Consider the following 22,268-nt stretch of genomic DNA (forward strand, 5'->3'; position numbering starts at 1 on the left):
GATAAGCACAATATTTGACTTGAGAACATTTATTCAACTCTAATTAATATTTGTCAAATTTTAATCGTCATTTGCTTTTTCAAAAGCCTTTCGGTTACCATCACAATTTCTTCATCCTGAATGCAGTGTACAATATAGAAAGCATATTACTTAAGTGACAAATAGTTCCATCCAAAGAAGTTGAGGTGATCTTAACGACTCGAAGTTTTAAATAATATTCCGGCACAAAATAATTTGATTTGTTGCCTTAGAATAACATGATAGTACCAATCACATAAGGTTTTCAAGAAAAAGAAAAGAGTAGTTTTCAAAACAGTGAGATGCATCAGTCAGGTGATGAAAATTGATTTTTGGAAATAGTAATGAAAAGGATGGCTACAAGTAGATAAATTCAAGTTGTTAATGTGAAATAATGTCTGAAGAGAAAAAGTTATAACTATGGATACCCTTCAGGTATTGTTGACTTTAACAAACGTAATCGATCGATGATGTTGACCAGGTAAAATGAACTCTTTTCGATCATATGTGTGGGATCCCGGTTTGATTGTTTCGCAGATTATATGTATGCAAACAACATTCTATACCACCCAGTGTATTCTCTTAGTAATGCTCTCCGTTGGAGGCCATTATCCTTCGTTGGAACAAGTGTTCACGACAGAGGTTTGTTGGTTTTATGTTACTCTTGTCTCCTTAACTTTCACGTCACTTTCATCCCAATTCCTCTCGGAAGTGTTTCTAATGGTCTTGGTAGATCGTTGTGTTTCTATCTTCACTTCCTCCTTCATGTAAAGTCGCTAACCTCATTAGTTCCTTGTTATAAGAATGCCTAAAAAACTCCGACAACGAATAAAATTTAACGTACGCAGAAAGGGGTTAATCTTATATCAAGTGGTTACACATCTAAGATTAAATTTATTACGCCACTATGAAAATTTATCGCCAACATAGCTGTGTATTATTCAGTGCAGCATTGGTAGTGGGAACTCGTTGATTGTTGACTGGAAGGACAAAAACATAAAAGTATCACCTTATTAGAAAGGTAATACGTAACATTTAATGAAAAACATTTCATTCAAGAATTCAGATAATTTTTCATTATAAAATGAACTGAGTGTATAAATGACTTATTGATATAAGTGGTTTAGGTTCTTACACGTGCTTCAGCATAGCTTATTGGAACGGCAACTGTAATGTGAATGCTTAATTCCAGGCTACACTTCGCGGAGCAGTCACTCAATTACTTTCGGTTGCAATATGCTCTCTTATTATGAGTAAAGTTATTGGACGCTCGAAACAGTGTTTGGATTTTACATGTACTTTACATTTTTGGCACTTAATCGTTGTTACTTTGTATTATAAATCGATTCCCACGCATGTTTCCTGGTGGCTGCTACAGATATTGAGTATTGTTTTATGCACAGTACTGGGTGAATATTTTTGTTTGCAGCTTGAATCTAGGGATATTTATTTGTCAACCGATTTAAGATTCGAAATGTAACACAACTGCCTTTTTTATTCGTGTTTATTGCTGCTGACTGTATCATAAGGATTACTTTCGCGTTTACTGATGCTAACTATATCATAGATGCTACTTTTGTGGTGATACAGATCCCATTCGTTCCTAAAAAAGATCCTATTTGTTTTAGCACCTTGCATATGGACACATTAATCGTTCAAAATTCTACATTTTGAAATTTATAAATTAAGATTCGATGAATATGCACTGAATTTTATCCTGCATTTGCATGAGGAATAGTTTGACACTTTTTATTTGGGTAACTGCAGTCTTTTGGTGTATGGAATAAACAAAATTCCGTGACTTGCATATTTTATTTTATGTATTTTGATAAGTGAAGTGGGAGAATAAAATATACACTAGTAATAAACAAGTACATCCCTTGTTCCCTTCTTTACTCATAACAATTCATTAACAGCACCATTTATCATAAACTTTTTAATTCAGTCATCAGTGATGATAAGTTCTTTGCCTCGGATATTTGTTCCTTATCACCCATATTCTAAAAAATCACTTTGAGAAAGTGTACCAAATCTAGAAAACTATTGAAACCATGTATTTTACCAAAACAATGAATTATACAAACAAATATTAGTCTGCATAATTGTAAGATTTCCTGTAAGATTGTTCCGGTGTAATATCAGAAAATACCTCTTTGACAGGAGCTTCGTAAGCAAATTGTATCCCTTTGCCAGGTCCATTACAACAATCACTAGTAGGATCAACTAATGATTCATCCACCACTTCAATTCCTGCAAATGAACATGAATAAGCGTTTATTGTAATCCAGTAACAAAAATTTCCCGAGAACCAATATAACCCCAGTCGTTGTCGTCGTGTGTTATGTTTTCTTCGACCTTTTCATTTTCGTCAGCTTCATTTTCATTTGCAACTTGCTGCAATTATAGAGTGATAATAAATGGTTGTAATCAAAGATAGTCTTACAGTAAAACTTTCACATAGAATTTGTAAAAATTATTACGAGTGAAAAAATGAAAGCACTTTAACCCTCAAGAGTTTATTTCACCGATTTGAAAGTGAAAGTTCATACTTTATACTCTTCTTGTCTTTGTCGACAGAAACGGTCTTCACAACTCGGATTCGGTAATATCTGATGTCGAGGAAAGAAATCACAGAGAGCATTATACCCCAGACAGTACGATACTTCACCAAAATTTAAAAGGAACCTGAAGTGATTTATTAAAATGTACGTAAAACGAGTTCAGAAGTAACTTGTAAGATCCAAGAAGTACTGCATACTTCAAGGCATTTTGTACCAGAAAGCCCGCAACGACGGCCATAGTGGTGGGTAATGACGCAGCACAAACTCCTTCACGTTTCAGAGTGCGTTCGTTAATATTTGAAGCAACCACCAAAGGAGGCACACACTAAAAAACAAACGTTAGATGAAGTATTTGAGGAGTAGAGCTTAAAAAATCATGGATAAATTTCCAAAAAAAAGTTGTTTATGAATTAATACCGAACAATCATTTGAATTCCAACAATATTTTTGGTAACAAAGCAAAAAATATTACAGCAAAGCATGCACTATGTCCAGGACGCATACACTGTACATGGCCAGATACCGCACTCTCGCTAACACCAGATTCCATCCATATCTGATCCTCTTCATTACAAGCCTGAAAACAAAACATAAATGCTGTCAACGAGAGATACATCCAATTTACTTCAAATATCAGGAATAAGCAATGAAAAAAGATAGAACTAAAAAAAAAAAGTAGAAAAAATAAAGTGGTTATACGTACAGTGTTAATAGTCATTCTAGCTTCGAAATTATCCACACAACTGAGAACGAGTTCAACCTTCTCACCGATAAGATTTCCCTTCCTACAAATAATTTGCAAAATTTTAATACAACAGAAAGTCATGTTTGATGACGAAAATCCTTCAAAAACAATGGAGCTAGTATGTCATAGATTTCAGCTTCGTGCGATTGAGGACGTACATTAAAAAACATGCGATTGTAGGGAACAGAAAAGAAAATCCGGAAGATATGCAACAAAATGGCCTCATCTTTGCCCAAAAAGCTTTCGAAAAAAAAAATACCTCATCTTGTGAGATATGGATTGTTTCGCAGGATCGGTGTCAGCACCAGTGACTGGATGACTCAGCAGGAGCTTCACCTATCTCTATAGGTCTCTATAGCTTGATTTGAAGAAAAAATGTTTTTCATGATAATATCCAAAAAAACAGTGCTGATCTTTATGCTGCAATTTTCAAGCAACTGAATTTCTTTGAACAAGACAAAGATACCTAATTCGGTCAACAAAGAGGGAATAGTTCTCTACGGTCGTTATATTCACATTATACGTTTCGAAATCTACATCGGGATTGATTGTTCTGAAAATAGAAAAAAAATCGGTGATGAACGATAATATACAGATAAATAATAGTATGCTTCACATCGGTTACTTCCATAACAGTAAACTCACATCAGAGTGTTCCGTGCTGCGTCAACTTTATTCATACCAGAATGCTGCGGTTGATAAAATAAACGATTCATATTAGCAAGTTCTACCTAAAACCTACTAGTATACTTCATCCTTCGACTTCCAGATCGCACAAAATATTGCTCTTCCTAGCAAAAGTTCAGTGACGATATCAAACGAATAACATTACTTAACATTGTAGAAGGGATCAGCGAAATAAGTTCTCGTTTTATGTTCTAATCATGATATAAAATTTGAAGAATTTTAACTGATAATGTATATTTCATATGTGGGATATTAAGTTAGCAAGGTAACTTGGTATCACACAAAAAATGATTTCTTTCATGTTTGCGCAAGAGGATAGATGACTTTTATTACCACAAGCGAGAATGCCTACCTTATCATAATCAAACAATATAAGCTTTCCAATTCCACATCTCGTCAACATTTCGGCAACAACACTTCCGACACCACCAATACCTACTATCAGCACTGTTTTTTTCCGGATATCATCGTAGTTTTTCACAATACCCATTTTCTTCAAAGCCATCAATCGACTATATGGATTGGAATCATTCACTTCCGCACTCATTACATCTGCATCATATTGTATAATATCATCAGAAATATTACATATATAATATCATTATATAATATCATCATGAAACGATTACGGAACGGTACAAACTCATTTAGTTACTATTAGTGTCTTGAACAGCCTGACAAAAAGATATCATACCTATGACGATAAAAAATACGATGGTAAAAATATGACAGTTCGATAGAGAATCAGAAGAGTACAAAGTTTCCTGAGTAATAAGAAGTTTCTAATGACCCTCATGAAATGAAACTATGAGAAAGTAGGAAAACAACGACTAACCGATTTTGAATCGTTTGAATGCGGCATTCGTATCCTTCTTACTATTTCTCTTTATGTATACCAAGTTAGTTCCTACTGCTAACAGCTTAGCATGCAATGCATCCAACTGATCTGACAAATTTTTCGACATCGATCCTTTAATATATAGCAAAACATCACCACTAACATATAATTTATGATAATGAGAGAGAATAATACATACATTTTGTGATAAGATAAAATGAGATAATCAAGACAATCATAAGGCAATACAATAAACGGTAATGAGCAAGGGGTGACAAATCTTGATTCAGTGGTTTCTAACAAATTTCTGTTTGTTATCACTGAATAGATGTATTACTGCAGACTTGATGACAGTATAAAGAGATGAAGGGAGAAGAGATACAATACTAATTCAACAAATAAAACTACAAAGGAGAGACAAAGACGACAAGCCTGCTATACAGCTACGTCAATGACTTTGGCCCGAGTCGGCTTTTGCCAATTAGCCTTTCATGGCTCCGAACATGTTTGAGTTAGGTTAGATTATCGAGTCGTAATTGTCGAACCTGATTGCATTTGGGTTGTGGTGGTCATCAGATTATGGCTCTCGAGCCTGATTGGGACTGTATTTGGGTTAAGCTGATTATCAGATCGTGATTGTCGAGCTTGGATAATGGCATGAACACTTACTCATTCACAAAAATACTTTCTTCAGATACAGCAATGATTCATAAGCGAGTAAAATCGGCAGAGTTCAAAGGAACGAATGGAAAAATTGACTATTATGATTCGAGTGATGAAGAGGTGTGATGTTCCAGCCTTACTTTTCGTTTTTCAGTTGCCGTAAGATTGTCTTCTGCACTGCCATAAAATTCCCTTCTTGTAACAATATTTACAATGATAAAGAGAGAGTTAGTGAAATAATTATGGTTCTAGGATCTGAGGAATACGATAGGTAACATCCCGATTTCGTGGTATGATGACTTCGAGCATATCGGTTATGATAAAAACGGAAATCAGATCGAATCGGATAAAAAAAAGGATGGTATGGAAGAATTCCTTGATCGGATGGACGACCCTAATTACTGGTCAGTTATGTATATTTTTTTTTGTTCCATACTGTTAAAATCAACAACTCTAATTAATAACTCTCCGATATTGACGTAAAAAAAGCTGCTTAATTTTAAGCAAAAAAAAAAATTGTTTAAAACCATTTCCTCGATATAGATTGCATTTATTGTTGTTTATGCAAAATAAACGGGAAAGTTGAGGAATCTCATCGATCATGTTAAATCTCATTTTTCTAATTTCTCTGCGAAGTCCTCGATTTTATTTTATTCATTTATTATATAGTAAGTCGTGTTCAGAAAAGCCTATATGAGGAGAGAATTGTTGCAGGAGTAAAGTTTACGATCGGCAAAGCGGTGGTTTTATTACTTTAAACGATGACGAAGTGAAAAAGCTGAACGCACTGAATGCCTCGAAATATCCATCAGTTGGTTACAATCCATATCAGCCATTCGTGGACATCTTCTCATCACAAGTAGAAATTCATCCAATATCGAATCGTCCAGATTCTAAACGTTCATTTATTCCTTCACTGGATGAAAAGCGTCTTGTTGGTCAGTTTTGCTTTTTAACAAAATTTTCTCAAAACTTGTTCCGACTTTACGGTTTCACGTACCCTTCACAGGCATTTCTTTCTTTTCAGGGAAGATGGTGCATGCTATCAAAATGGGTTGGCTGCGACCATCTCGACCAAAGCAGATTGAAAAAAAAGTCTGGTCCAAGAAGCTATTCATCTAGGACTTTGTTATGAATGTCACTACCGATCCGGAATTTTTTTTCATCTTGTTTTTTGAATTTTTTGCAGGTTTATGATTTATGGTCTGATAATTCCTCCAATGAGAAAACGAAAAGTGAGTTAGCCAGGATACGAATGCATTTTCCTGCACCAAAAGTTCCTTTACCTGGGCACGCTGAAAGTTATAATCCGCCGGTAGAATATTTATGTGATGAGGAAGAATTAAAGAAATGGAAGGTTGGTTCCTGGTAAAATATATATTATGCTAGATTGCTTTCAAATTTGATATTTCTTGCAATGTGATATTTTTGGCATTTTGATAATTTGATATTTCTTACATTTCTTGCTGGCATAGCTCCACAATTTATAATCTAAAAAAAAATCTCAGGAAACTGATCCAGAAGATCGACGATTAGACTTTGTCCCAAAAAAATATGACTGTTTGAGGAAAGTGCCGGCATATGATCGATTTTATAACGACCGTTATCAGCGCTGCCTTGATTTATATTTAGCACCACGGCAAAGGAAAATGAAGGTATTTTGACCAGTTTATTTTAATAAATATGCCCAAGTTGAAGTTGAGGCTTTTCTCTATACATAATGCTTTTCAGTTAAATGTTGACCATGCAGATTTGCTTCCTGAACTTCCTAACCTGGCGGAAATGCGTCCTTTCCCAACGACACAGAGCTTCGTAAGTTCCACTTTTTTATTTTTTGATCTCGAAGTAAAACATATTGGTAAATCTTCATACATCGATTAGAATTCCAAATCTAATGAATTCATTTTGTTAATTTTTTGAAGCGTATGCTTGGTCATTCCGGGCAAGTGAGGAGTTTATCCTTTGAACCTGAATCAACGGAAATCTTCGCATCAGGTGGTGAGGACGGAACGCTACGAGTGTGGTCCGTATGTGATGGGAGATGTCTCAAAGTACCGATTTTTGTATATATTTTTTCGTTTTTTAAAGTCGCAGGCAGTAGGGAGTGGTCCAAATTGTTTTTAAAGGCTTAAAGATTTGAAAATAAATTCAGGAGTATAATCTTTATTATGCATAAGGCTTACTGATTTTTGGATTTCAGTTGTCGTTCTCGGTGTTTTTTTTTTTTAGAATTCATGTTCATTTTAATGCTTAAATTATTTCTATAATATCGGTACATTTGAGATCCATTGAAGGCTGCAATAGAAATAGATATGAAGTTTTTTCATATGTTTTGGAATAATGATCTTGTGTCTTCTTACTCTAATTATATGTGTAAATTCAGTTTTTGCAATGAAAATGCAATCATTATAGACGACAAGTTTGGAAGGTTCAATAACAAGTGTAGCTTATTGCCCTCTTAAAAAATGGACACTTTTGGCTGTTACAGTGGAATCGAATAAAATGATTTTAATAAATTCCTACTGTGGAGATCGCTATCGTATCACGGCTACTACGGAATATTTATCAAAACTCCGATGTGAATCTTCAGAAAGTGATACTTTAAAATGGAAACATGAAGGGAAGAACACTATATCAATTGATCTTGGATATGTGAGTTTTACTTTAAATTCCTGCTGATTTTTATAATATTTGCATAAGTTGTTTTTGTTTCGGCATAAATAATACCGTTTTAATCGTGTTAAAATTCCATTGACGAGATTCGGGATATTTTTATTCACGTTCAAGTTAGCATTGAGGGCCATCACAATTAATTAATGGGTGGGTGTAATTCATTCTACAATCATATTTATATTACGAGTACAATTCATTGACAGTGTATTAGATTTTATTTCTCTAGGTTGCACGTCAAGTAGTATGGCATCACAAAGGTGATTACTTTGCAACGTTTGCTAATTCGAAGTCGCCGAAACTTGTTTATATACATCAACTTTCGAAATGTAAATCTCAGGTGAGCAGTAGTCTTGTGGTGGGAAGATAAAAGTTTATCGTCTGGAACTTTGAAATTCCTGAGTTTCAGCTTAATGATTTCTTGAAGTAGTTTTATCGATTTTAGCGACCTTTTTCTCGTTTAAAAGGCCTTATGACGGTGTTGTCATTTCATCCATATGAGCCGCTTCTGTTTGTTGGAACGCAAAGATATATACGAATTTATGATTTGGCGAAGTGTCAGTTGAAGAAAAAAATCATAACCGGTTCACAGTGGGTGAGCTCCGTGCATGTTGACTTTCGAGGAGATAATGTGTTTGTTGGCGGTCATGATAGAGTTTTTTCATGGATCGACTTGCAACTTTCTAGTAAACCATGGAAAAGCGTCAAACATCATACGGCAGCTATTCGTGCAGTTACACAGCATGCAAGGTTTGTCCGTAGCTGTTCTTCTTTTCAATAACAGCAAGAAACCTGGATGAGGAAGTGATGCTGTGCTTGTATTGGAGCATATTTATCTTAATAGACTTTCATCCTCTCATTAGTCTGTAGATTTGTGGGTTCACTGCCTAAAATACTTGAAATATTCTTTGTTTGTTGCGTCTAATGCGCTAAGAATGCAGGCTATCATCCTTTGAAATGTGAATAGGGTTGTATACTCCAAATATCTTATTAATCTAGTGATCTACTGAAGAAGGATCTCCGTGAATTTGGTGTCTTGTATCTCAGAATACTAAGGACTTGGAACTTTGTCCCCCTTCCCATGAAGGGCGAGTAATATAATGTCATTAAACGAATTATGTTTTCTATAAAATAAAGCTCTAGTTACTAATGAGATCAGTAACGGTTTTGATCCGCTAAGTTTAGGGATTTAGCCGTTTATGGTTTATTCAAATAATTTCTTGGTGCAACACATTCTAAAGTTGTCAGGTTTTGTTAAAACCTAATTTACTCTTTTTCAAACTTGTTGACACTAGAAAGGAAGTACTACTTTTTTTTAATTTAAGAAATAGTTCTGCAATTCTCAGCATTTTGGGAACGAACTTTCTGATAGCTTCGCAGGAAGTTTCTTGATTTTTCAGATATCCATTAATTGCAACTGTATCGGATGACTCAACCGCAATTGTGTATTATGCCCGAATCAATAATGATCCATTCAAAGAGAATGAATTTATACCAGTACGAAGGTTGCATATCCAAACAGCTCAGAGAAATGGTCTTTCAGTTCTAGCTGCAATATTTCATCCCTCGCAACCATGGTTAATAACTGCGCACGTCGATGGATCGATTGCTTTATTCACTTAAGCTAGTTGAACCATATAATTATGAAGACTACTTTCAATTTGCCTATTATCAATTGTTAGGTTCGGCCCCAGTAAAACTCACTAATAATGTATCGCAGATGTTTATTTGATATAATTTTTTACAGATTAATATCCATACAGCTACTATGAAAGCCAATGCGAAATAGTTCTTATTCTGTTTTCGTCAACTTTGTAGTTGATTGTGCGCTTAAAAGTGAAGTTTTAAAAGAAAAGTTAAGTATTAACTGACAAAGACGTCGAAACGCTGTTAAAAGTTATGTATCTTGCCTTTTGTGTTTTATGCAAATGCAACCGCTTTGATCCTTGCCGGAGTTTAGTACTTTGTCGTAAAAGAAACATAAATTTCATTATGGACAAAATTGGAACTGAAAAAATAATGTTTCAATAGAAACAACTAAACCATGAAGGAACTATTAACAAAATATTTCTTTGTCTGGCCGAAATCCGAATAAAGGATTTTGTAATCGAAATACCTACCTAGGTCAAGTAAATGAGTTTTCAAGTGGAATTCTGTAGCATATCAGCTGGTATTGTACCACCTTTTCATGGGTGTGGTCTACATGAAAAGAATAACCGTAGGATATCGTCAAGATTTAACGTAACTCAGTAGCTAGCGCTTGTGAAATTAAAGCTTCAGATGAATTGCTTTAAGAAGTAGCAAATTTGGAAGAACCTAGCCCTTAGTATTTCTTCTTGTAGTTTCCTGTTAGCCTTTGAAATACATAATGAGCAACAACAACAGCCTGTACAGTTGTAATAATGAAGAGAAGACCAAAAATACCAAATAACGATATTTTGGCCATACATAGCTGTCCTGGTAGGGCGGTTATCGTCATCTTCGGTTCCTGGAAATAATTTTTTTTTTCAAGTGTACAATGTTTAGATATTTTATGTTTTGTTGGGAAATGAAGAAATAAATCAGACTTCTCGCACAAGGTCGAAAGTTTGTGTTCGTGCAAGGGCCGCTGGTTCGGCAACTTGCTGAAGAGGATCTATGATGATCACAGAAGTTGTAGCTTGAGCAAGTTTTGGGATTCTATATCTTTCCGTTTCATCTAAAACAAGTTTGGAAGTCATTATGAAATATGAGTTCGAACTGATAGAAGAGCAGACCAGCAACTGCTTGTTGCAGTGTGCTATAATGCAAAACGATGTAATACGCGACACTTCAGGTACGTTACAGATGTATGGAACAATAAGCACTGCTAATGTATCGTAACGACGTTATGTACTCGCACTCAAATAACCGTTAATCATTTGGTTCTCGTAAAATATCGAGAAACCAAAACGCGTAACCCATCAACATCGATTTCTTTAACGCCTTCACTTACAGTCAGTAACTGAATTGGCTGTACTGCGCTTTTTACGACCCCATGATTGTTTTTGTTCCTTGCCTAGTTGGCACGTCACCTAAAAGAATAAATCTGATTTTTTTTTACAGTGTTTGGGATCTGTGAGTAATTAAGATGAATGAAGTTTAAAAACTTATGCCCAGCGTATTTATTGTAATTAAAACCCAGTTTAAGTTTACAACCATGATATTACCTCTTTACAGCTCTTCATGCAAATATCCAAATGACATGTTATTCTGACTACACTGGATGAATCGAATCTGAACGCTTGCAAGTGTGCTATCTTCACTGAGGAGGACATTATTTCTATCGGATCGGGCATAATTTTCTGCGATACAGCTGGCGTTGGGCAGCTGAAATATATTCTCTTAGAAAAAATCAGTATTGAATGATAAGGTAGTAACATCCAACGTTAAATTGAATGTTTCAAATGTTAAAATTTTCCTCAATTAGGTATGGTGTACGCAACATAGACTAATCGTTTTTCTGTGTTAATCACAAATTTCGATTAGATTTTTCTTTTACAAGTAGACTAGTCACCCATTTGCGATGAGTTGTAAATTTTCTCCCGCATTCAGAGTGGTAGTTCCTGGCTCAGCAAAACAATCTCGAACGAAGAAATCAAGTTCCTCATCCATAGTCATTATTTCCCAACGTAGCTGCAGAATGTCACCTAGTTTTGCCTGAAAGGGCGGCAAATATACTGTGTTTTTAATATATTCACCTGTACTAAATATGGACTTCCTAAGTGGTTTACAAAGTGAATTTATAAATGAGCACTTGTAGGACAGGTTGATACTCTCCTTGTCCGCTCAACATTTGCATTAGCACTGGATTGCCAAGTTCAATTTTTCCTCGTGGTTGAATAAGAGATGCTTCGGGACCACTGAAATTTTTCTCATTAAAGCGTATCGTAATCTTAAAGCATCATTTATTTCACTTCTAGAAACAAACAACCTTCTCCGCTATTTGAAGTAATTTAAGAAGTCAATCATAAACTTGAAATTTCGGTTACTTACTCAATTGTAAGGTTGGCACCAGCAGTAATTTTTCCACCGAGCATTGAACTGTAATCACAGCTCACTTCAAAAATCTGGTCCATGGAAGTTACCAATCCAGGTATACCCAAGTTATTGGTTTGGACAACTACCGTTGACTTATAAGTACCATTGTTCTAAAAGCACCATCATCAGAAATGAAAATAATTCCACAATCCGTTCCAATCTGTTAACCTTGTAATTTTAAAACTGCTTAGAAATTACTCACTTACTGAAGATTACAGTAACTTTCGTTACTTTTTTATATGTCGAACGCATATCAGCTTTGGCGGATAAGGTCAGTGAAGAATGAGAGTTCCTAGGCTCTTACAAATGTAGTTTATTTCCCAACGTACCATATCCTGAATTCCGCAATCCCTTTGTAATTCTAAAGCCTGTCGCCTTGTGCGCAGTTCATCGCCGAGTTTACTCAGTTTATCGCCTTCGGTTATTGCTTGTTGGATATTGGTCTGGTCAGTGGTGATCCTTTTGTCAACCACCATTTTTGAACCGAAATTTGGTGGTAAACCAATTACTAGCACTGCACTTTCACTATTCGTAACCTCTACTCGACAGGTTTCATACCTGTTTTTAACAAATATCACTCCTGAGAATGCTTCTGTATTTCTCACCTGCAATTTCACGTGTTTCAGTATATCCAGTGCACTACGCCTTATAGCAATCAATATAAGTTTCACGGCAAACTAACACTATTGTGTCAGTTTAATTAAAGATAACCTGCACTTTGATGCCCTCATAATTGCAAATTGTTTGTACCGCATCCGGAGCGATTTGCACTACAGCTCCTGGAAGTCTTCCGGATGAAGAAATTGTGAATGTAGCATCAGCTGACGATCTTCCGGAAGCTGCAGTAGACTTAGTTATAGCTTCTGGAGCTCGTCGCTGCGCTTCCTGCTCGCGTAGGAAAGGCTTTTTCTAAAAGAACTTTATCAGTTGCTTCCGAACTAGTTCAAATGATACACTGGGAAATGCCTTGAATACTCTCCGAGCTAAATCATTGCATGCGAGGAGACATGGCTGAGAATTAGATGTTGCTGTGAAAGCATACTTTTGCTACGATAAATTGTGATTTAGCTTCTTGTTTCTGAGCTTCTGAAGGATGCGAAACATTCTGAAGGAGATGTTTGGGGACGTTAGCTGCGGCGCTATATTCTGATTCCACTTCCTTCACTAGGCAGAGGTTTTTGTAAAAGTCTGTGAAATCACTTGGTTTTCCATTTCCCTCAATCTTATCAAACAGTTCACAACGACCATTTCTTCTGTTGTAATTTACACCTTCGCAACTGAAACACGTTAAATTCTTCCGTTATTCTTCAATGAGAATGATTTCCGAAATCAAATTTCAACCATACGATTGCAAAGCACTTGTATCTTGCGAGCTGTATACTGGCATAGTAAAGTTACAAAGATTTGCTTTGATCTTAAAATAAGATTGATTCTGAACTGAATAATTCATGGAAGAGGTCAAGAAGAATATAAGCAATGAAACTGATGTAAAATTAATAAATATAAAATGAACCGCTCGTTGGATGCGCAAAGATTAAGACAATTTGTAAGGGCGATTGTTTCGTAGAACTGCGATGGTACTGCATCATATATACTATACAAATATCTCGAAAATCGTGTTACGTCATTTTGCTGTGCGCAGACTTTTGTCTCTGGAAACAGATCGCCAATCATTTTTGGATACCGATCATTTGTAAATATATAATAATTGGACGATTTGATAAATGTTGACTTTTGGAAATTGTTTACGTTAAATATTTTTCATGATTTTTCATGCTATTTTCCGGAAAGCCTCGGAAAGTGTTACTTGGTTATTCGATAGCTGCAAGTTCTCTAATTTTTATAAAACGAAAATTCATGAATTATCCATAAGTAAATCCATTTTTTGAAAATTTAAATACTGGCATGACTAAAATTTAATAGAAATATGTTTCTTCTCCCCAGAAGGCTAATTCATTCATAGATTCTGATGCAACAAATTTATGTCAAGGAATTCAGCAATCGGTAAAAGATCATTCTTCTGTCGTTGCCGTTGTACAAGTGATCATCTTCTCCCTCTACCCGTTAACATTATGTTTTTCAATGATGAATTTGAGCTGTCTGTCTGCTGTATAGATGTAAAGCAATGAAGAGAATTTCTAGAATGCTTCTCACGATCTAGGCAGTGAAGGTCGTAGAGATCAATGCCCGAATGGACTGTAGGTCGTAAGGTTGTCTTCCCATCAACATATAATAGATCACAATCAGATGTCTGCTTGTCAAAATTGAATGCGCGACACTTCTCGGGAGTCATTTCGTAACATCTGAAATCAAACAACAGGACAATATTCACATTGAAAGCATTACTGAACTACTTCACCCTTCTCGCATTACTGTTGCAGCATAAATGCAGCACCCGCACAATTCGCATTTATTTAATAATTATCAGTAATTTGCGCTGATATACCTTAGAGAAACAGTCAACCTGATCTCCTAAAAACAAACTTTATCATGCAATCAGCAACCGAATTCCCGGCTGACTGCAAAATATGAATCGATCCTTCGCCTTCAGGAAGTGCTGCATTCACTGTACGTACAGTATGTAATGTTGTACCATTCGGACACGTTTCAGGGTGCAAATGACAAGTGATATCAAAATAATCGACCTGAAATGAGCTTCCAAAAGAAAGAAACAGTGAATTCTAATTCCTACTCGTGGAATAATAAGAACGAATAAAGTTAATGTAAAAGAAATATAAGTGACAAATCTAATCAAAAGTTACAGTAACCCTCTAGTTTTTCAGAAAATATGTAACAAGCAAGCAGAAGTGTTACTATTAGCAAAATAGGTTGACAAGAAACATATGGCATCATGTATTGAAAAGAAATTTATTTTGACTGAATAATCCTAGATTAATGTTGAAATCCAAACTTGGAACTCTTCTCCTTCTGGTATAAACAAGTCTGGTTTATTTTCTCTTGTTTCAGCGTTTAAAATACATTCTTGCTCGTTGTAATAATACATCACAGATTTGCATTCGAAATTTTCTCCAGTTTCCGGTGGAGGACTGAAAAGGAAAAATTCGCAACTTCCTTATCACAGTGTTCTAAAAAAATCCCTGTAATCATTTAAACCATAGATTAAACAATTTATTTAGCTTTTTTAATGGCATCAAAATTATTTAAATTTTTGTTTAAGGAGCATCATATGTATGCCTCCACACACACACTTTGAAATATAAGTGAAACGGTTCGATTGAAGGTTAACCTATAGGGGCATATATATGATGCTCTTTTGATGATGAGGATAATGATATTAGAACTAACAGATTACTAACTTACTTTGTACACTGATCAAGGCACATCGTTACCGAAGGTACATTTTCCATAACAAATGCAGCAAAACCAACTAATATCATTTGCGGTACGCGCTCAAATGACGGCACATTCCGACATGTTCTTGGCGCTATAATTTATTAAAATATGAACTGAAAGGGAAGAATCTCAAGATTATTTTGACGTGCTAATTAATTGCCTGAATAACAATGTCATTTTCATTTGGAAATAAAATTAAACATCATTTTGATCTTATCAATGACAGAAAGTGCAAGCATTAAATAATTCCACTGCTTTTGAAAACGTACATGCGAAACATTTTTTCTCATAATATGTGAAACCATCGGCTTTCACAAGATTTCCCCGACCAAGTGGTTTAGAACGTTCATCAGAAAGTATGCAAATATTGTTATCCGGATTATGCATGAATGATTTACAATTGAAGTCGTTTGCCTGAAGCTTTGGTTTGACAAGTTTGTTTTTGAAAGAGGGAAAACTTTTACATTCTCGAAATTCCCGAAGGAATCATCCTTTAAGTCTTATCTTAGCTAAGATCCTGATAATCAGCAATTGGATCAGTGAGTAATAAGCAAGAAATTTAACCGAAAATGGGACTGGTTCAGAAAGTGTTGCACTGACCATCTTATTCCGAAGCATATGGAACTAGTGAGAAGGGAATAAATTTCCTAGCATTGGATTTAGTACTTTGCAAATTGGAAAGTTTTCAAACTTGCTGAATTTAAATTTAACTTCTAAAACTGAATTGATGACTGGTTCGTCTTGTTTACTGCTCAAGCAATTTACCGTTGTGGATAGTCGCTGAGTACATAATGATTCGCAGGATTCACGATCAGCTATTAGTTGTCTATCAAGTTCATTGGCTAACTGGCGATTTGCAACGGCAATATACTGTGTGATGTATGGAGCATAGCATTGCGCTGAAATCCATTGGAACTTATCACTGCTGTCATTGATAACTATCAGATCAGTGATATCAAAGAAACAATCTTTCAGTTACTTGTTTTTTGCAAAAGAGTAGCTGGCGAACCTATTATTTACAGTTATTTCCTTGTTCATAAATGATTTTTTTTTAAAACTAAAGAGCACTGATCTCCCAGACGGCAACAGATTGACGAGGTGTAGGATCTTTTGAATTCGGATTGAGAAATGATATGCAACTAAGTGCTAAACTGAGGAAGTTTCTTTCATCACTATCCAGAAAGTTAGTGATTAGACGATGTATCATAAAGTAATATACATCCAGCGCAATTGTTATCCAGATAAATGACGTTGTCATCTAATTCATCCACAAACAAGTCAGGTCGATCCAGACGATCTTCGGTGTTTAGGATGCATTCCGAATCAACCGGATAATACATTGCCGACTCACATTCAAAACCAAACGAATCAAATGCATTCAGACAAGCTGATAAGCATAACGATAATGAATCAGCTGATACAACCTATAAGAGATAATCTGACAAAACAAAACGTAAAAATGTATGCAACAAGAAAATTCCCAAATTTGGATTAATCCATAAAATTTAGTTGCTGAATAACAATTCCAAACGAGTGGATATTTTCCTGCAATTACAAGGAAGGATATTCCGAATGAAAAATATTTGAAATTTTCAAAAATAAATTGTTTGAAGGAATTCACTAAGCTATCATACTTTGCTGAGATAATAGGTAGAATTCGGGTTTCTTATCGTCATCTGCTATATTTTTAGTGTTTTAACCTTAAAATGCTTTTGACAATGAACGAACCTCACGAGCAAACCCAACCAAAATTTTTTGTTCATGAACATCGAATTGAAATGGAGATGAGCAGATCCGTCCACTCTACAAATTTAATTCCGTTTATTTGTAGTGAAACAAGAAGTAGAAATTCCATTCATGCAAAATAATTTACATTCCATCATCTTCAAATATTATTTTTCTGTTTTCTTCACGCATTTATCTTTTTCTTAAAAAAAATTTTTAAAAAAAACAAATGCTACAGCACTATTTCATTTGTTTCTGACATATCACTTAACCAACCAACTCGGTGTTATGGTCTCAGTAAAATGATGATGATAAGATTGCGATAGTTATTAAAATTATTTGAAATTATAATAATGCGAACAAGGAGTGTTTCCCAGGTGCATTTAGCTGTACTTAGTGATAATGTGATAAATTATTCATGAAAATATTCAGTAAAGTTATAAAACAGAAAATATACTTTAGCACAATTTTTACTCATTAATAAGTAATCATCTGAACGTTCAGCTGATTTACCAATACTTGACAGCATTCTGCACTCTTTATCTTGATAGGTTATCGCCAAACAATCCTAAAATCTGCTTAATATAATCTTTCATGCAATAATCGAAACAGCAAAGAAAAATTTTTCGAAAATTGAACTAACATCATCTGTGAAACAAAGATCGGTGCAGTCGACGAGACTTGCTGTGGAAGCCCGCTTCAGAACTTTGCCCGCAGTAGCATTGTGTTGGAGTAAAAAGACGGGTGACTCACCTTTGTTACATGTTGGATATGATGCTGTAATTAAAACATTCATTTTATTAAAATTTTCAAACTTTTCATTCCCAAAATTTTCAGAAAATTTGTTATTTCAAAGCCGTTTATGCAAAGTAATTAGATAATATTAATATAACTATTAGAGAAATCAAGCCGACAGGAGGATGATAAGATCATGCAGCAGAGGTCATCATGCATCCCGAAACTATGTCACACGATCAAAATTGGGAACGTAGAGATGGATTCTTTTTTTTTTTACTTCTTCATGCTTTTTCAACTCTTATTACTCGATGATAGCTTCGAAATTCATTTTCATTTTCAAATATAAACAGAAAAAAAGTCCTTTACATTGTCATTCCTCTCATTATTCTTTTGATAAAAGGAAAAACAGGAAAAATGTGTGTTTTTCTGTGCTTTGCTTGTCACTTCATTTCTTTAAGCTTCAAGCAGCATTATTTCACAGGGAATAAGGAAAGACAAAAACACTATAGTGCTGTTGAATGACATTAAATGTTCACATTAATACTTTCTGCAACCTTTTCTCGTGAAGATTATCGTGAAGATTAGTCGATGTTGACATTTTTAAGAGTATAAATTTGTTCACTAGAAGATAACCCAGTTTTTACAACTGTAAAAAATACTTATTTACCGCTCATTTTCTCGACGCAATCAATCTAAGAATGGACCGTATCAGTGCCGTTACGGGTCAGTTTCAAGAATAGGACAACTCACACCACTTTTTTTCTGCAAAAAGTGTGTCATCGGACTTCCAAAAATGTTTTGATGTAAATGATAAAACACTACTAGCTCTAAAAGGTTGCAAATTTATGAGAGACTAAATACGCCAATTTTAATTTAATCAAATATCAACAGAAAATGCCCATCAGCTTCTGATGAAAACGTTTTTTTGGTTCGATTCAAATATTTTGGAAGATAATAAAAAATCACTTTGTACAAAAACAGTATGATACTGCCATAAATGTTGCAATTCGACAAAAAGTTTCATACAATGGAAGAAATTGAAGAGATGTTTTCATCACTATTCTAAGCAAAAATATTTATTTATCTCACTATCTCCATTTATGTTTTCCCAGCAACAAGTTGTCATCTTTAACTAAAATTCTCAAATCAATCTGAAAGAATTTACTGTTTGGATTGAAAGTTAACGAAATATCAAAACTAAGGGAGCCGGGCCACTTTTCTTATGAGAAATTAAATAAGCTTAAAAAAGTATTTTTTAGGAAATTTGAAAGAAATCCTTAAAATAGCTGCGAAGAGCACTCTACTTTCGTAATAGATGCCTATGAGTTTTGAAATAGGTGAGAGAAGAAATAAGTAGGATGGATGTTATTCATTTTTAGATCCAGAAAAATTTTATAACGATAAAATTAAATTTCTTAAGAAATAATTTTTAATGGTCGCACAGTTAAGTATCCCACATGTGATGCATAATAACATTACAGTATGCTCACAGAAGATTATTACATCAACTTTTCACTTATTTTTTTAATTCAGGATTAGAAAGAAGAGAACACAAAATCTGGATTCGGAATAAGATTTATCGTCCAGACAGTATATATTAATAACAATAGATGAACTCTTTTTCTTTGTTGTTTTTTCTTTTTTTTTTTTTGTCGCCCTTTCCTTCTTTACTCTTTTTCAGTAAATGAAACGAAAGGAACCAATCGGTTCGACTAGAAATGCGAAAAGAATTTGAAAAAGACGTCATATTTGCCAAGTTATTCTAACTTATTTGTGCAACGCGCGTTGGAATTCACACTTCTTAGTTATGTTTAAATTACTAATAAAATCGAAATCAAGAATAAAAGATTGAAGTTGACTGGAATTTTTAGAAAGTGTGACCATTTGTAAACATGATTCTTTCGATTGCGATTTGATAAGATCATGATTTTTGAAAATTACTATCTTACACTGTTTCATGGAACAATTTCCAGTAACAACCGTTTTACTTCAGGAATTTTTTCAGATCAGGAAATTTCATGAATTCACTATGAACCTTATGAACGATAACAATTATAAATTGCAGTAATATAAAAACAAAACCTACGAATTTCTTGTATTTCAATTGAAGCGAGCCCAGAAAAGTATGCAATTATGATGAGGTATGAATAATAATACGGAAGTGATGACACATCGTTAAAAAGATGCATATTAGAAGCGTTCCTGTCGGTTGAGCCACCGAAATCCACCCAAATATTACTGCCTTGAAGGTAATACAGGTAATGATTGCGATGATGATGAATGAGAAAGTTTGATGACAAATCAACAACAAAAACGTCGTTACTTTCGCAAACCCAATGGCAGGTAACGCAGGAGGAGGGAGATTATCGGTGCTACTGCTATTGGTGTAGAAGAGAGATTGTGATGGTGTTGATTAGAAAGAGCACAAATCTCATTTTGGAGGTCAATGACAGTTACCTCTCGGCCATCTTCTTAACCTCTTTAAATATTTTAGGCGACGAAGGGTTAGAAGGTTCCATTCTAAATTACTATTCTCTTCCGCATTTCTATCTCCTTTCAGCTCAACCAGTACAACTATACATTTATATTAACAACAGTAACATTTCACTGTTTTGTGGAACCCTAAATATCCTTTAATAAGAACCCCTCCTCTTCCCTTTCATCACTTGAACATCATTTTAAAAATTCAAAGCAAATAATGCTACTAAAATTTTCCATTTCTGCATAACTTTCGAGCATTTCATATTTCTCTGAGATAATTTGTTTACGTCTTTTCCCAATAAAATGACATTTTTTTTTTTCAGGCCAAAATAATGACTTAGCTTCTATCATCGCTTCTATTTACTTAACTAATCCTTTGAACTAATTGTTGAAATTTGAATTAAATTGCTGAATCCGAGATCTCTTAACACAGGGGTAAAAACAATAGCAAAACCCTTTTATTGTTTATTAATACTTTCGAAAACTGAACAAACGAATTGGATAATAAATTATAGATCAGTAATAATAACATAGATCAGTTGGATAAACATTTCGAATCTATTGGTCACAAATGATTTTCTAGAGGAGATTCTACCTTTAATGTCAGAAATTGAAAGAATCAAAGGATCTTCGTCCGTCCCATTTCTATCATAATTCAGCTTTCTACACTATCATATCACTACAAACACATGTCAAAGTATGTTATATCATCCTGGGTATTCTCAATAACCCTATCGCAGTAGCATCTCAGAATGAATTTCGATTATTATATTATAATTGTTATTTTTTGTCATTCTTTTGATGAGTACAAATTCCATTCTAAATTTATTATTTTACTACATGTGCTCGATTTTCATTAAATAGGTCAACCAGATTTCCGTAAAAAAAATTTGAAATTTGAAGATCGAATAAAGGCGTGAAGATTGCAAGGATTCGTAACACATTCATGCATGATATAAGGGGTCATTTGGTAAGAAGAAGACAAACGCATTTGATGACATTTTCTTACAGTAAATTATATTTAGGTCACTCTCTGTGTCCTTTTATATCTTTCCTCATTTTGTCACTTTTATTAATTTTTTGTAAGTTCCAGTCGATTTCAGTCATTGAACGATTTTAAAGTAGAAAGATAGGATTCCTTTATGTCTTTCTACTTGCTTGCTTACTATATATGACGAAGGTATGCTCCAATATTCCATGAATTGGAATATGAAAAAAAAAAAAATTGGCGAAATGCGAAAATTAGCGACCAATGATCCATCTGAGGATTTAAACTCACAGGTATTTTTGACCTAAGGAACACCCAAGCATATAATAACCTGCTTTGAGCTTTTTTTTAGAGAGAAAATTCAAAAAGGATTCAGATACGAAGGGATACGTTTCGAAATGTGGAAACTGCACATTCCATTCTTTTATAAGCGAAAAATTTAGATCAAATTTTTATTTCTCCACTTAATTAATCTAAAATATGATTATATGTAAAAATGATATTTCTGTGGGATGCATTTGTCCTTTTTTTATCATTTTCATTCTTCATTTGAAAAATCAATAAAGTTAGATAAATCAGAGTTTGTAAGTTCATGCAAATATTCGCAAAGATTTCATTCAATGCTTTGAATGAGCCAGGTATGAAGTATTTGCAATAACTTCGTATATTCAAATTATTATCAGAAATTAAAAAGAATTGCAAATCCCACCACCTTTTCAGTTAATTGTACCAGTATTCAAT

General features: G+C 34.3%; 4 protein-coding genes across 4 annotated transcripts; 2 read left to right on the forward strand and 2 right to left on the reverse strand.

Annotated features, from left to right (window-relative positions):
- Nucleotides 1-504: 504 nt before the first annotated feature.
- Nucleotides 505-1,498, forward strand: LOAG_02701 (hypothetical protein; the record flags this gene model as incomplete). The annotated part of the gene is made up of 2 exons (XM_003138238.1): nt 505-660; nt 1,211-1,498. The coding sequence occupies 2 exons, from the start codon at nt 505-507 to the stop codon at nt 1,496-1,498; spliced, it is 444 nt and encodes a 147-aa protein (XP_003138286.1).
- A 216-nt stretch (nt 1,499-1,714) lies between these two features.
- Nucleotides 1,715-4,987, reverse strand: LOAG_02702 (ubiquitin-activating enzyme 5). Its single transcript, XM_020446097.1, has 10 exons — nt 4,847-4,987; nt 4,364-4,563; nt 3,970-4,055; nt 3,791-3,877; nt 3,283-3,364; nt 3,052-3,156; nt 2,777-2,904; nt 2,568-2,703; nt 2,168-2,412; nt 1,715-2,018 (listed from the first exon to the last, which is right to left on the reverse strand). Exons 1-9 carry the CDS (start codon nt 4,974-4,976, stop codon nt 2,293-2,295), a joined length of 1,074 nt encoding a protein of 357 aa, XP_020303518.1. The 5' UTR covers nt 4,977-4,987; the 3' UTR covers nt 1,715-2,018; nt 2,168-2,292.
- Nucleotides 4,988-5,538: 551 nt separating this feature from the next.
- On the forward strand, nt 5,539-10,072 carry LOAG_02703 (ribosome biogenesis protein BOP1). The gene is made up of 12 exons (XM_003138240.2): nt 5,539-5,632; nt 5,765-5,916; nt 6,227-6,450; nt 6,540-6,607; nt 6,702-6,869; nt 7,021-7,167; nt 7,244-7,324; nt 7,435-7,563; nt 7,925-8,164; nt 8,412-8,522; nt 8,628-8,932; nt 9,583-10,072. Exons 1-12 carry the CDS (start codon nt 5,552-5,554, stop codon nt 9,803-9,805), a joined length of 1,929 nt encoding a protein of 642 aa, XP_003138288.1. The 5' UTR covers nt 5,539-5,551; the 3' UTR covers nt 9,806-10,072.
- Nucleotides 10,073-10,490: 418 nt separating this feature from the next.
- LOAG_02704 (PAN domain-containing protein) lies at nt 10,491-17,442 on the reverse strand. Its single transcript, XM_003138241.2, has 19 exons — nt 17,324-17,442; nt 16,815-17,019; nt 16,361-16,494; nt 15,865-16,009; nt 15,563-15,686; nt 15,153-15,288; nt 14,726-14,886; nt 14,396-14,544; nt 13,755-13,893; nt 13,284-13,518; nt 12,953-13,150; nt 12,571-12,846; nt 12,197-12,351; nt 11,958-12,063; nt 11,718-11,860; nt 11,371-11,530; nt 11,157-11,235; nt 10,750-10,880; nt 10,491-10,670 (listed from the first exon to the last, which is right to left on the reverse strand). The coding sequence occupies exons 2-19, from the start codon at nt 16,933-16,935 to the stop codon at nt 10,506-10,508; spliced, it is 2,757 nt and encodes a 918-aa protein (XP_003138289.2). The 5' UTR covers nt 16,936-17,019; nt 17,324-17,442; the 3' UTR covers nt 10,491-10,505.
- Between the last annotated feature and the right edge of the window lie 4,826 nt (nt 17,443-22,268).

The sequence above is a fragment of the Loa loa genome (assembly GCF_000183805.2).
Source record: "Loa loa unplaced genomic scaffold supercont3.77, whole genome shotgun sequence".
Classification (NCBI taxonomy): Eukaryota; Metazoa; Nematoda; class Chromadorea; order Rhabditida; family Onchocercidae; genus Loa; species Loa loa.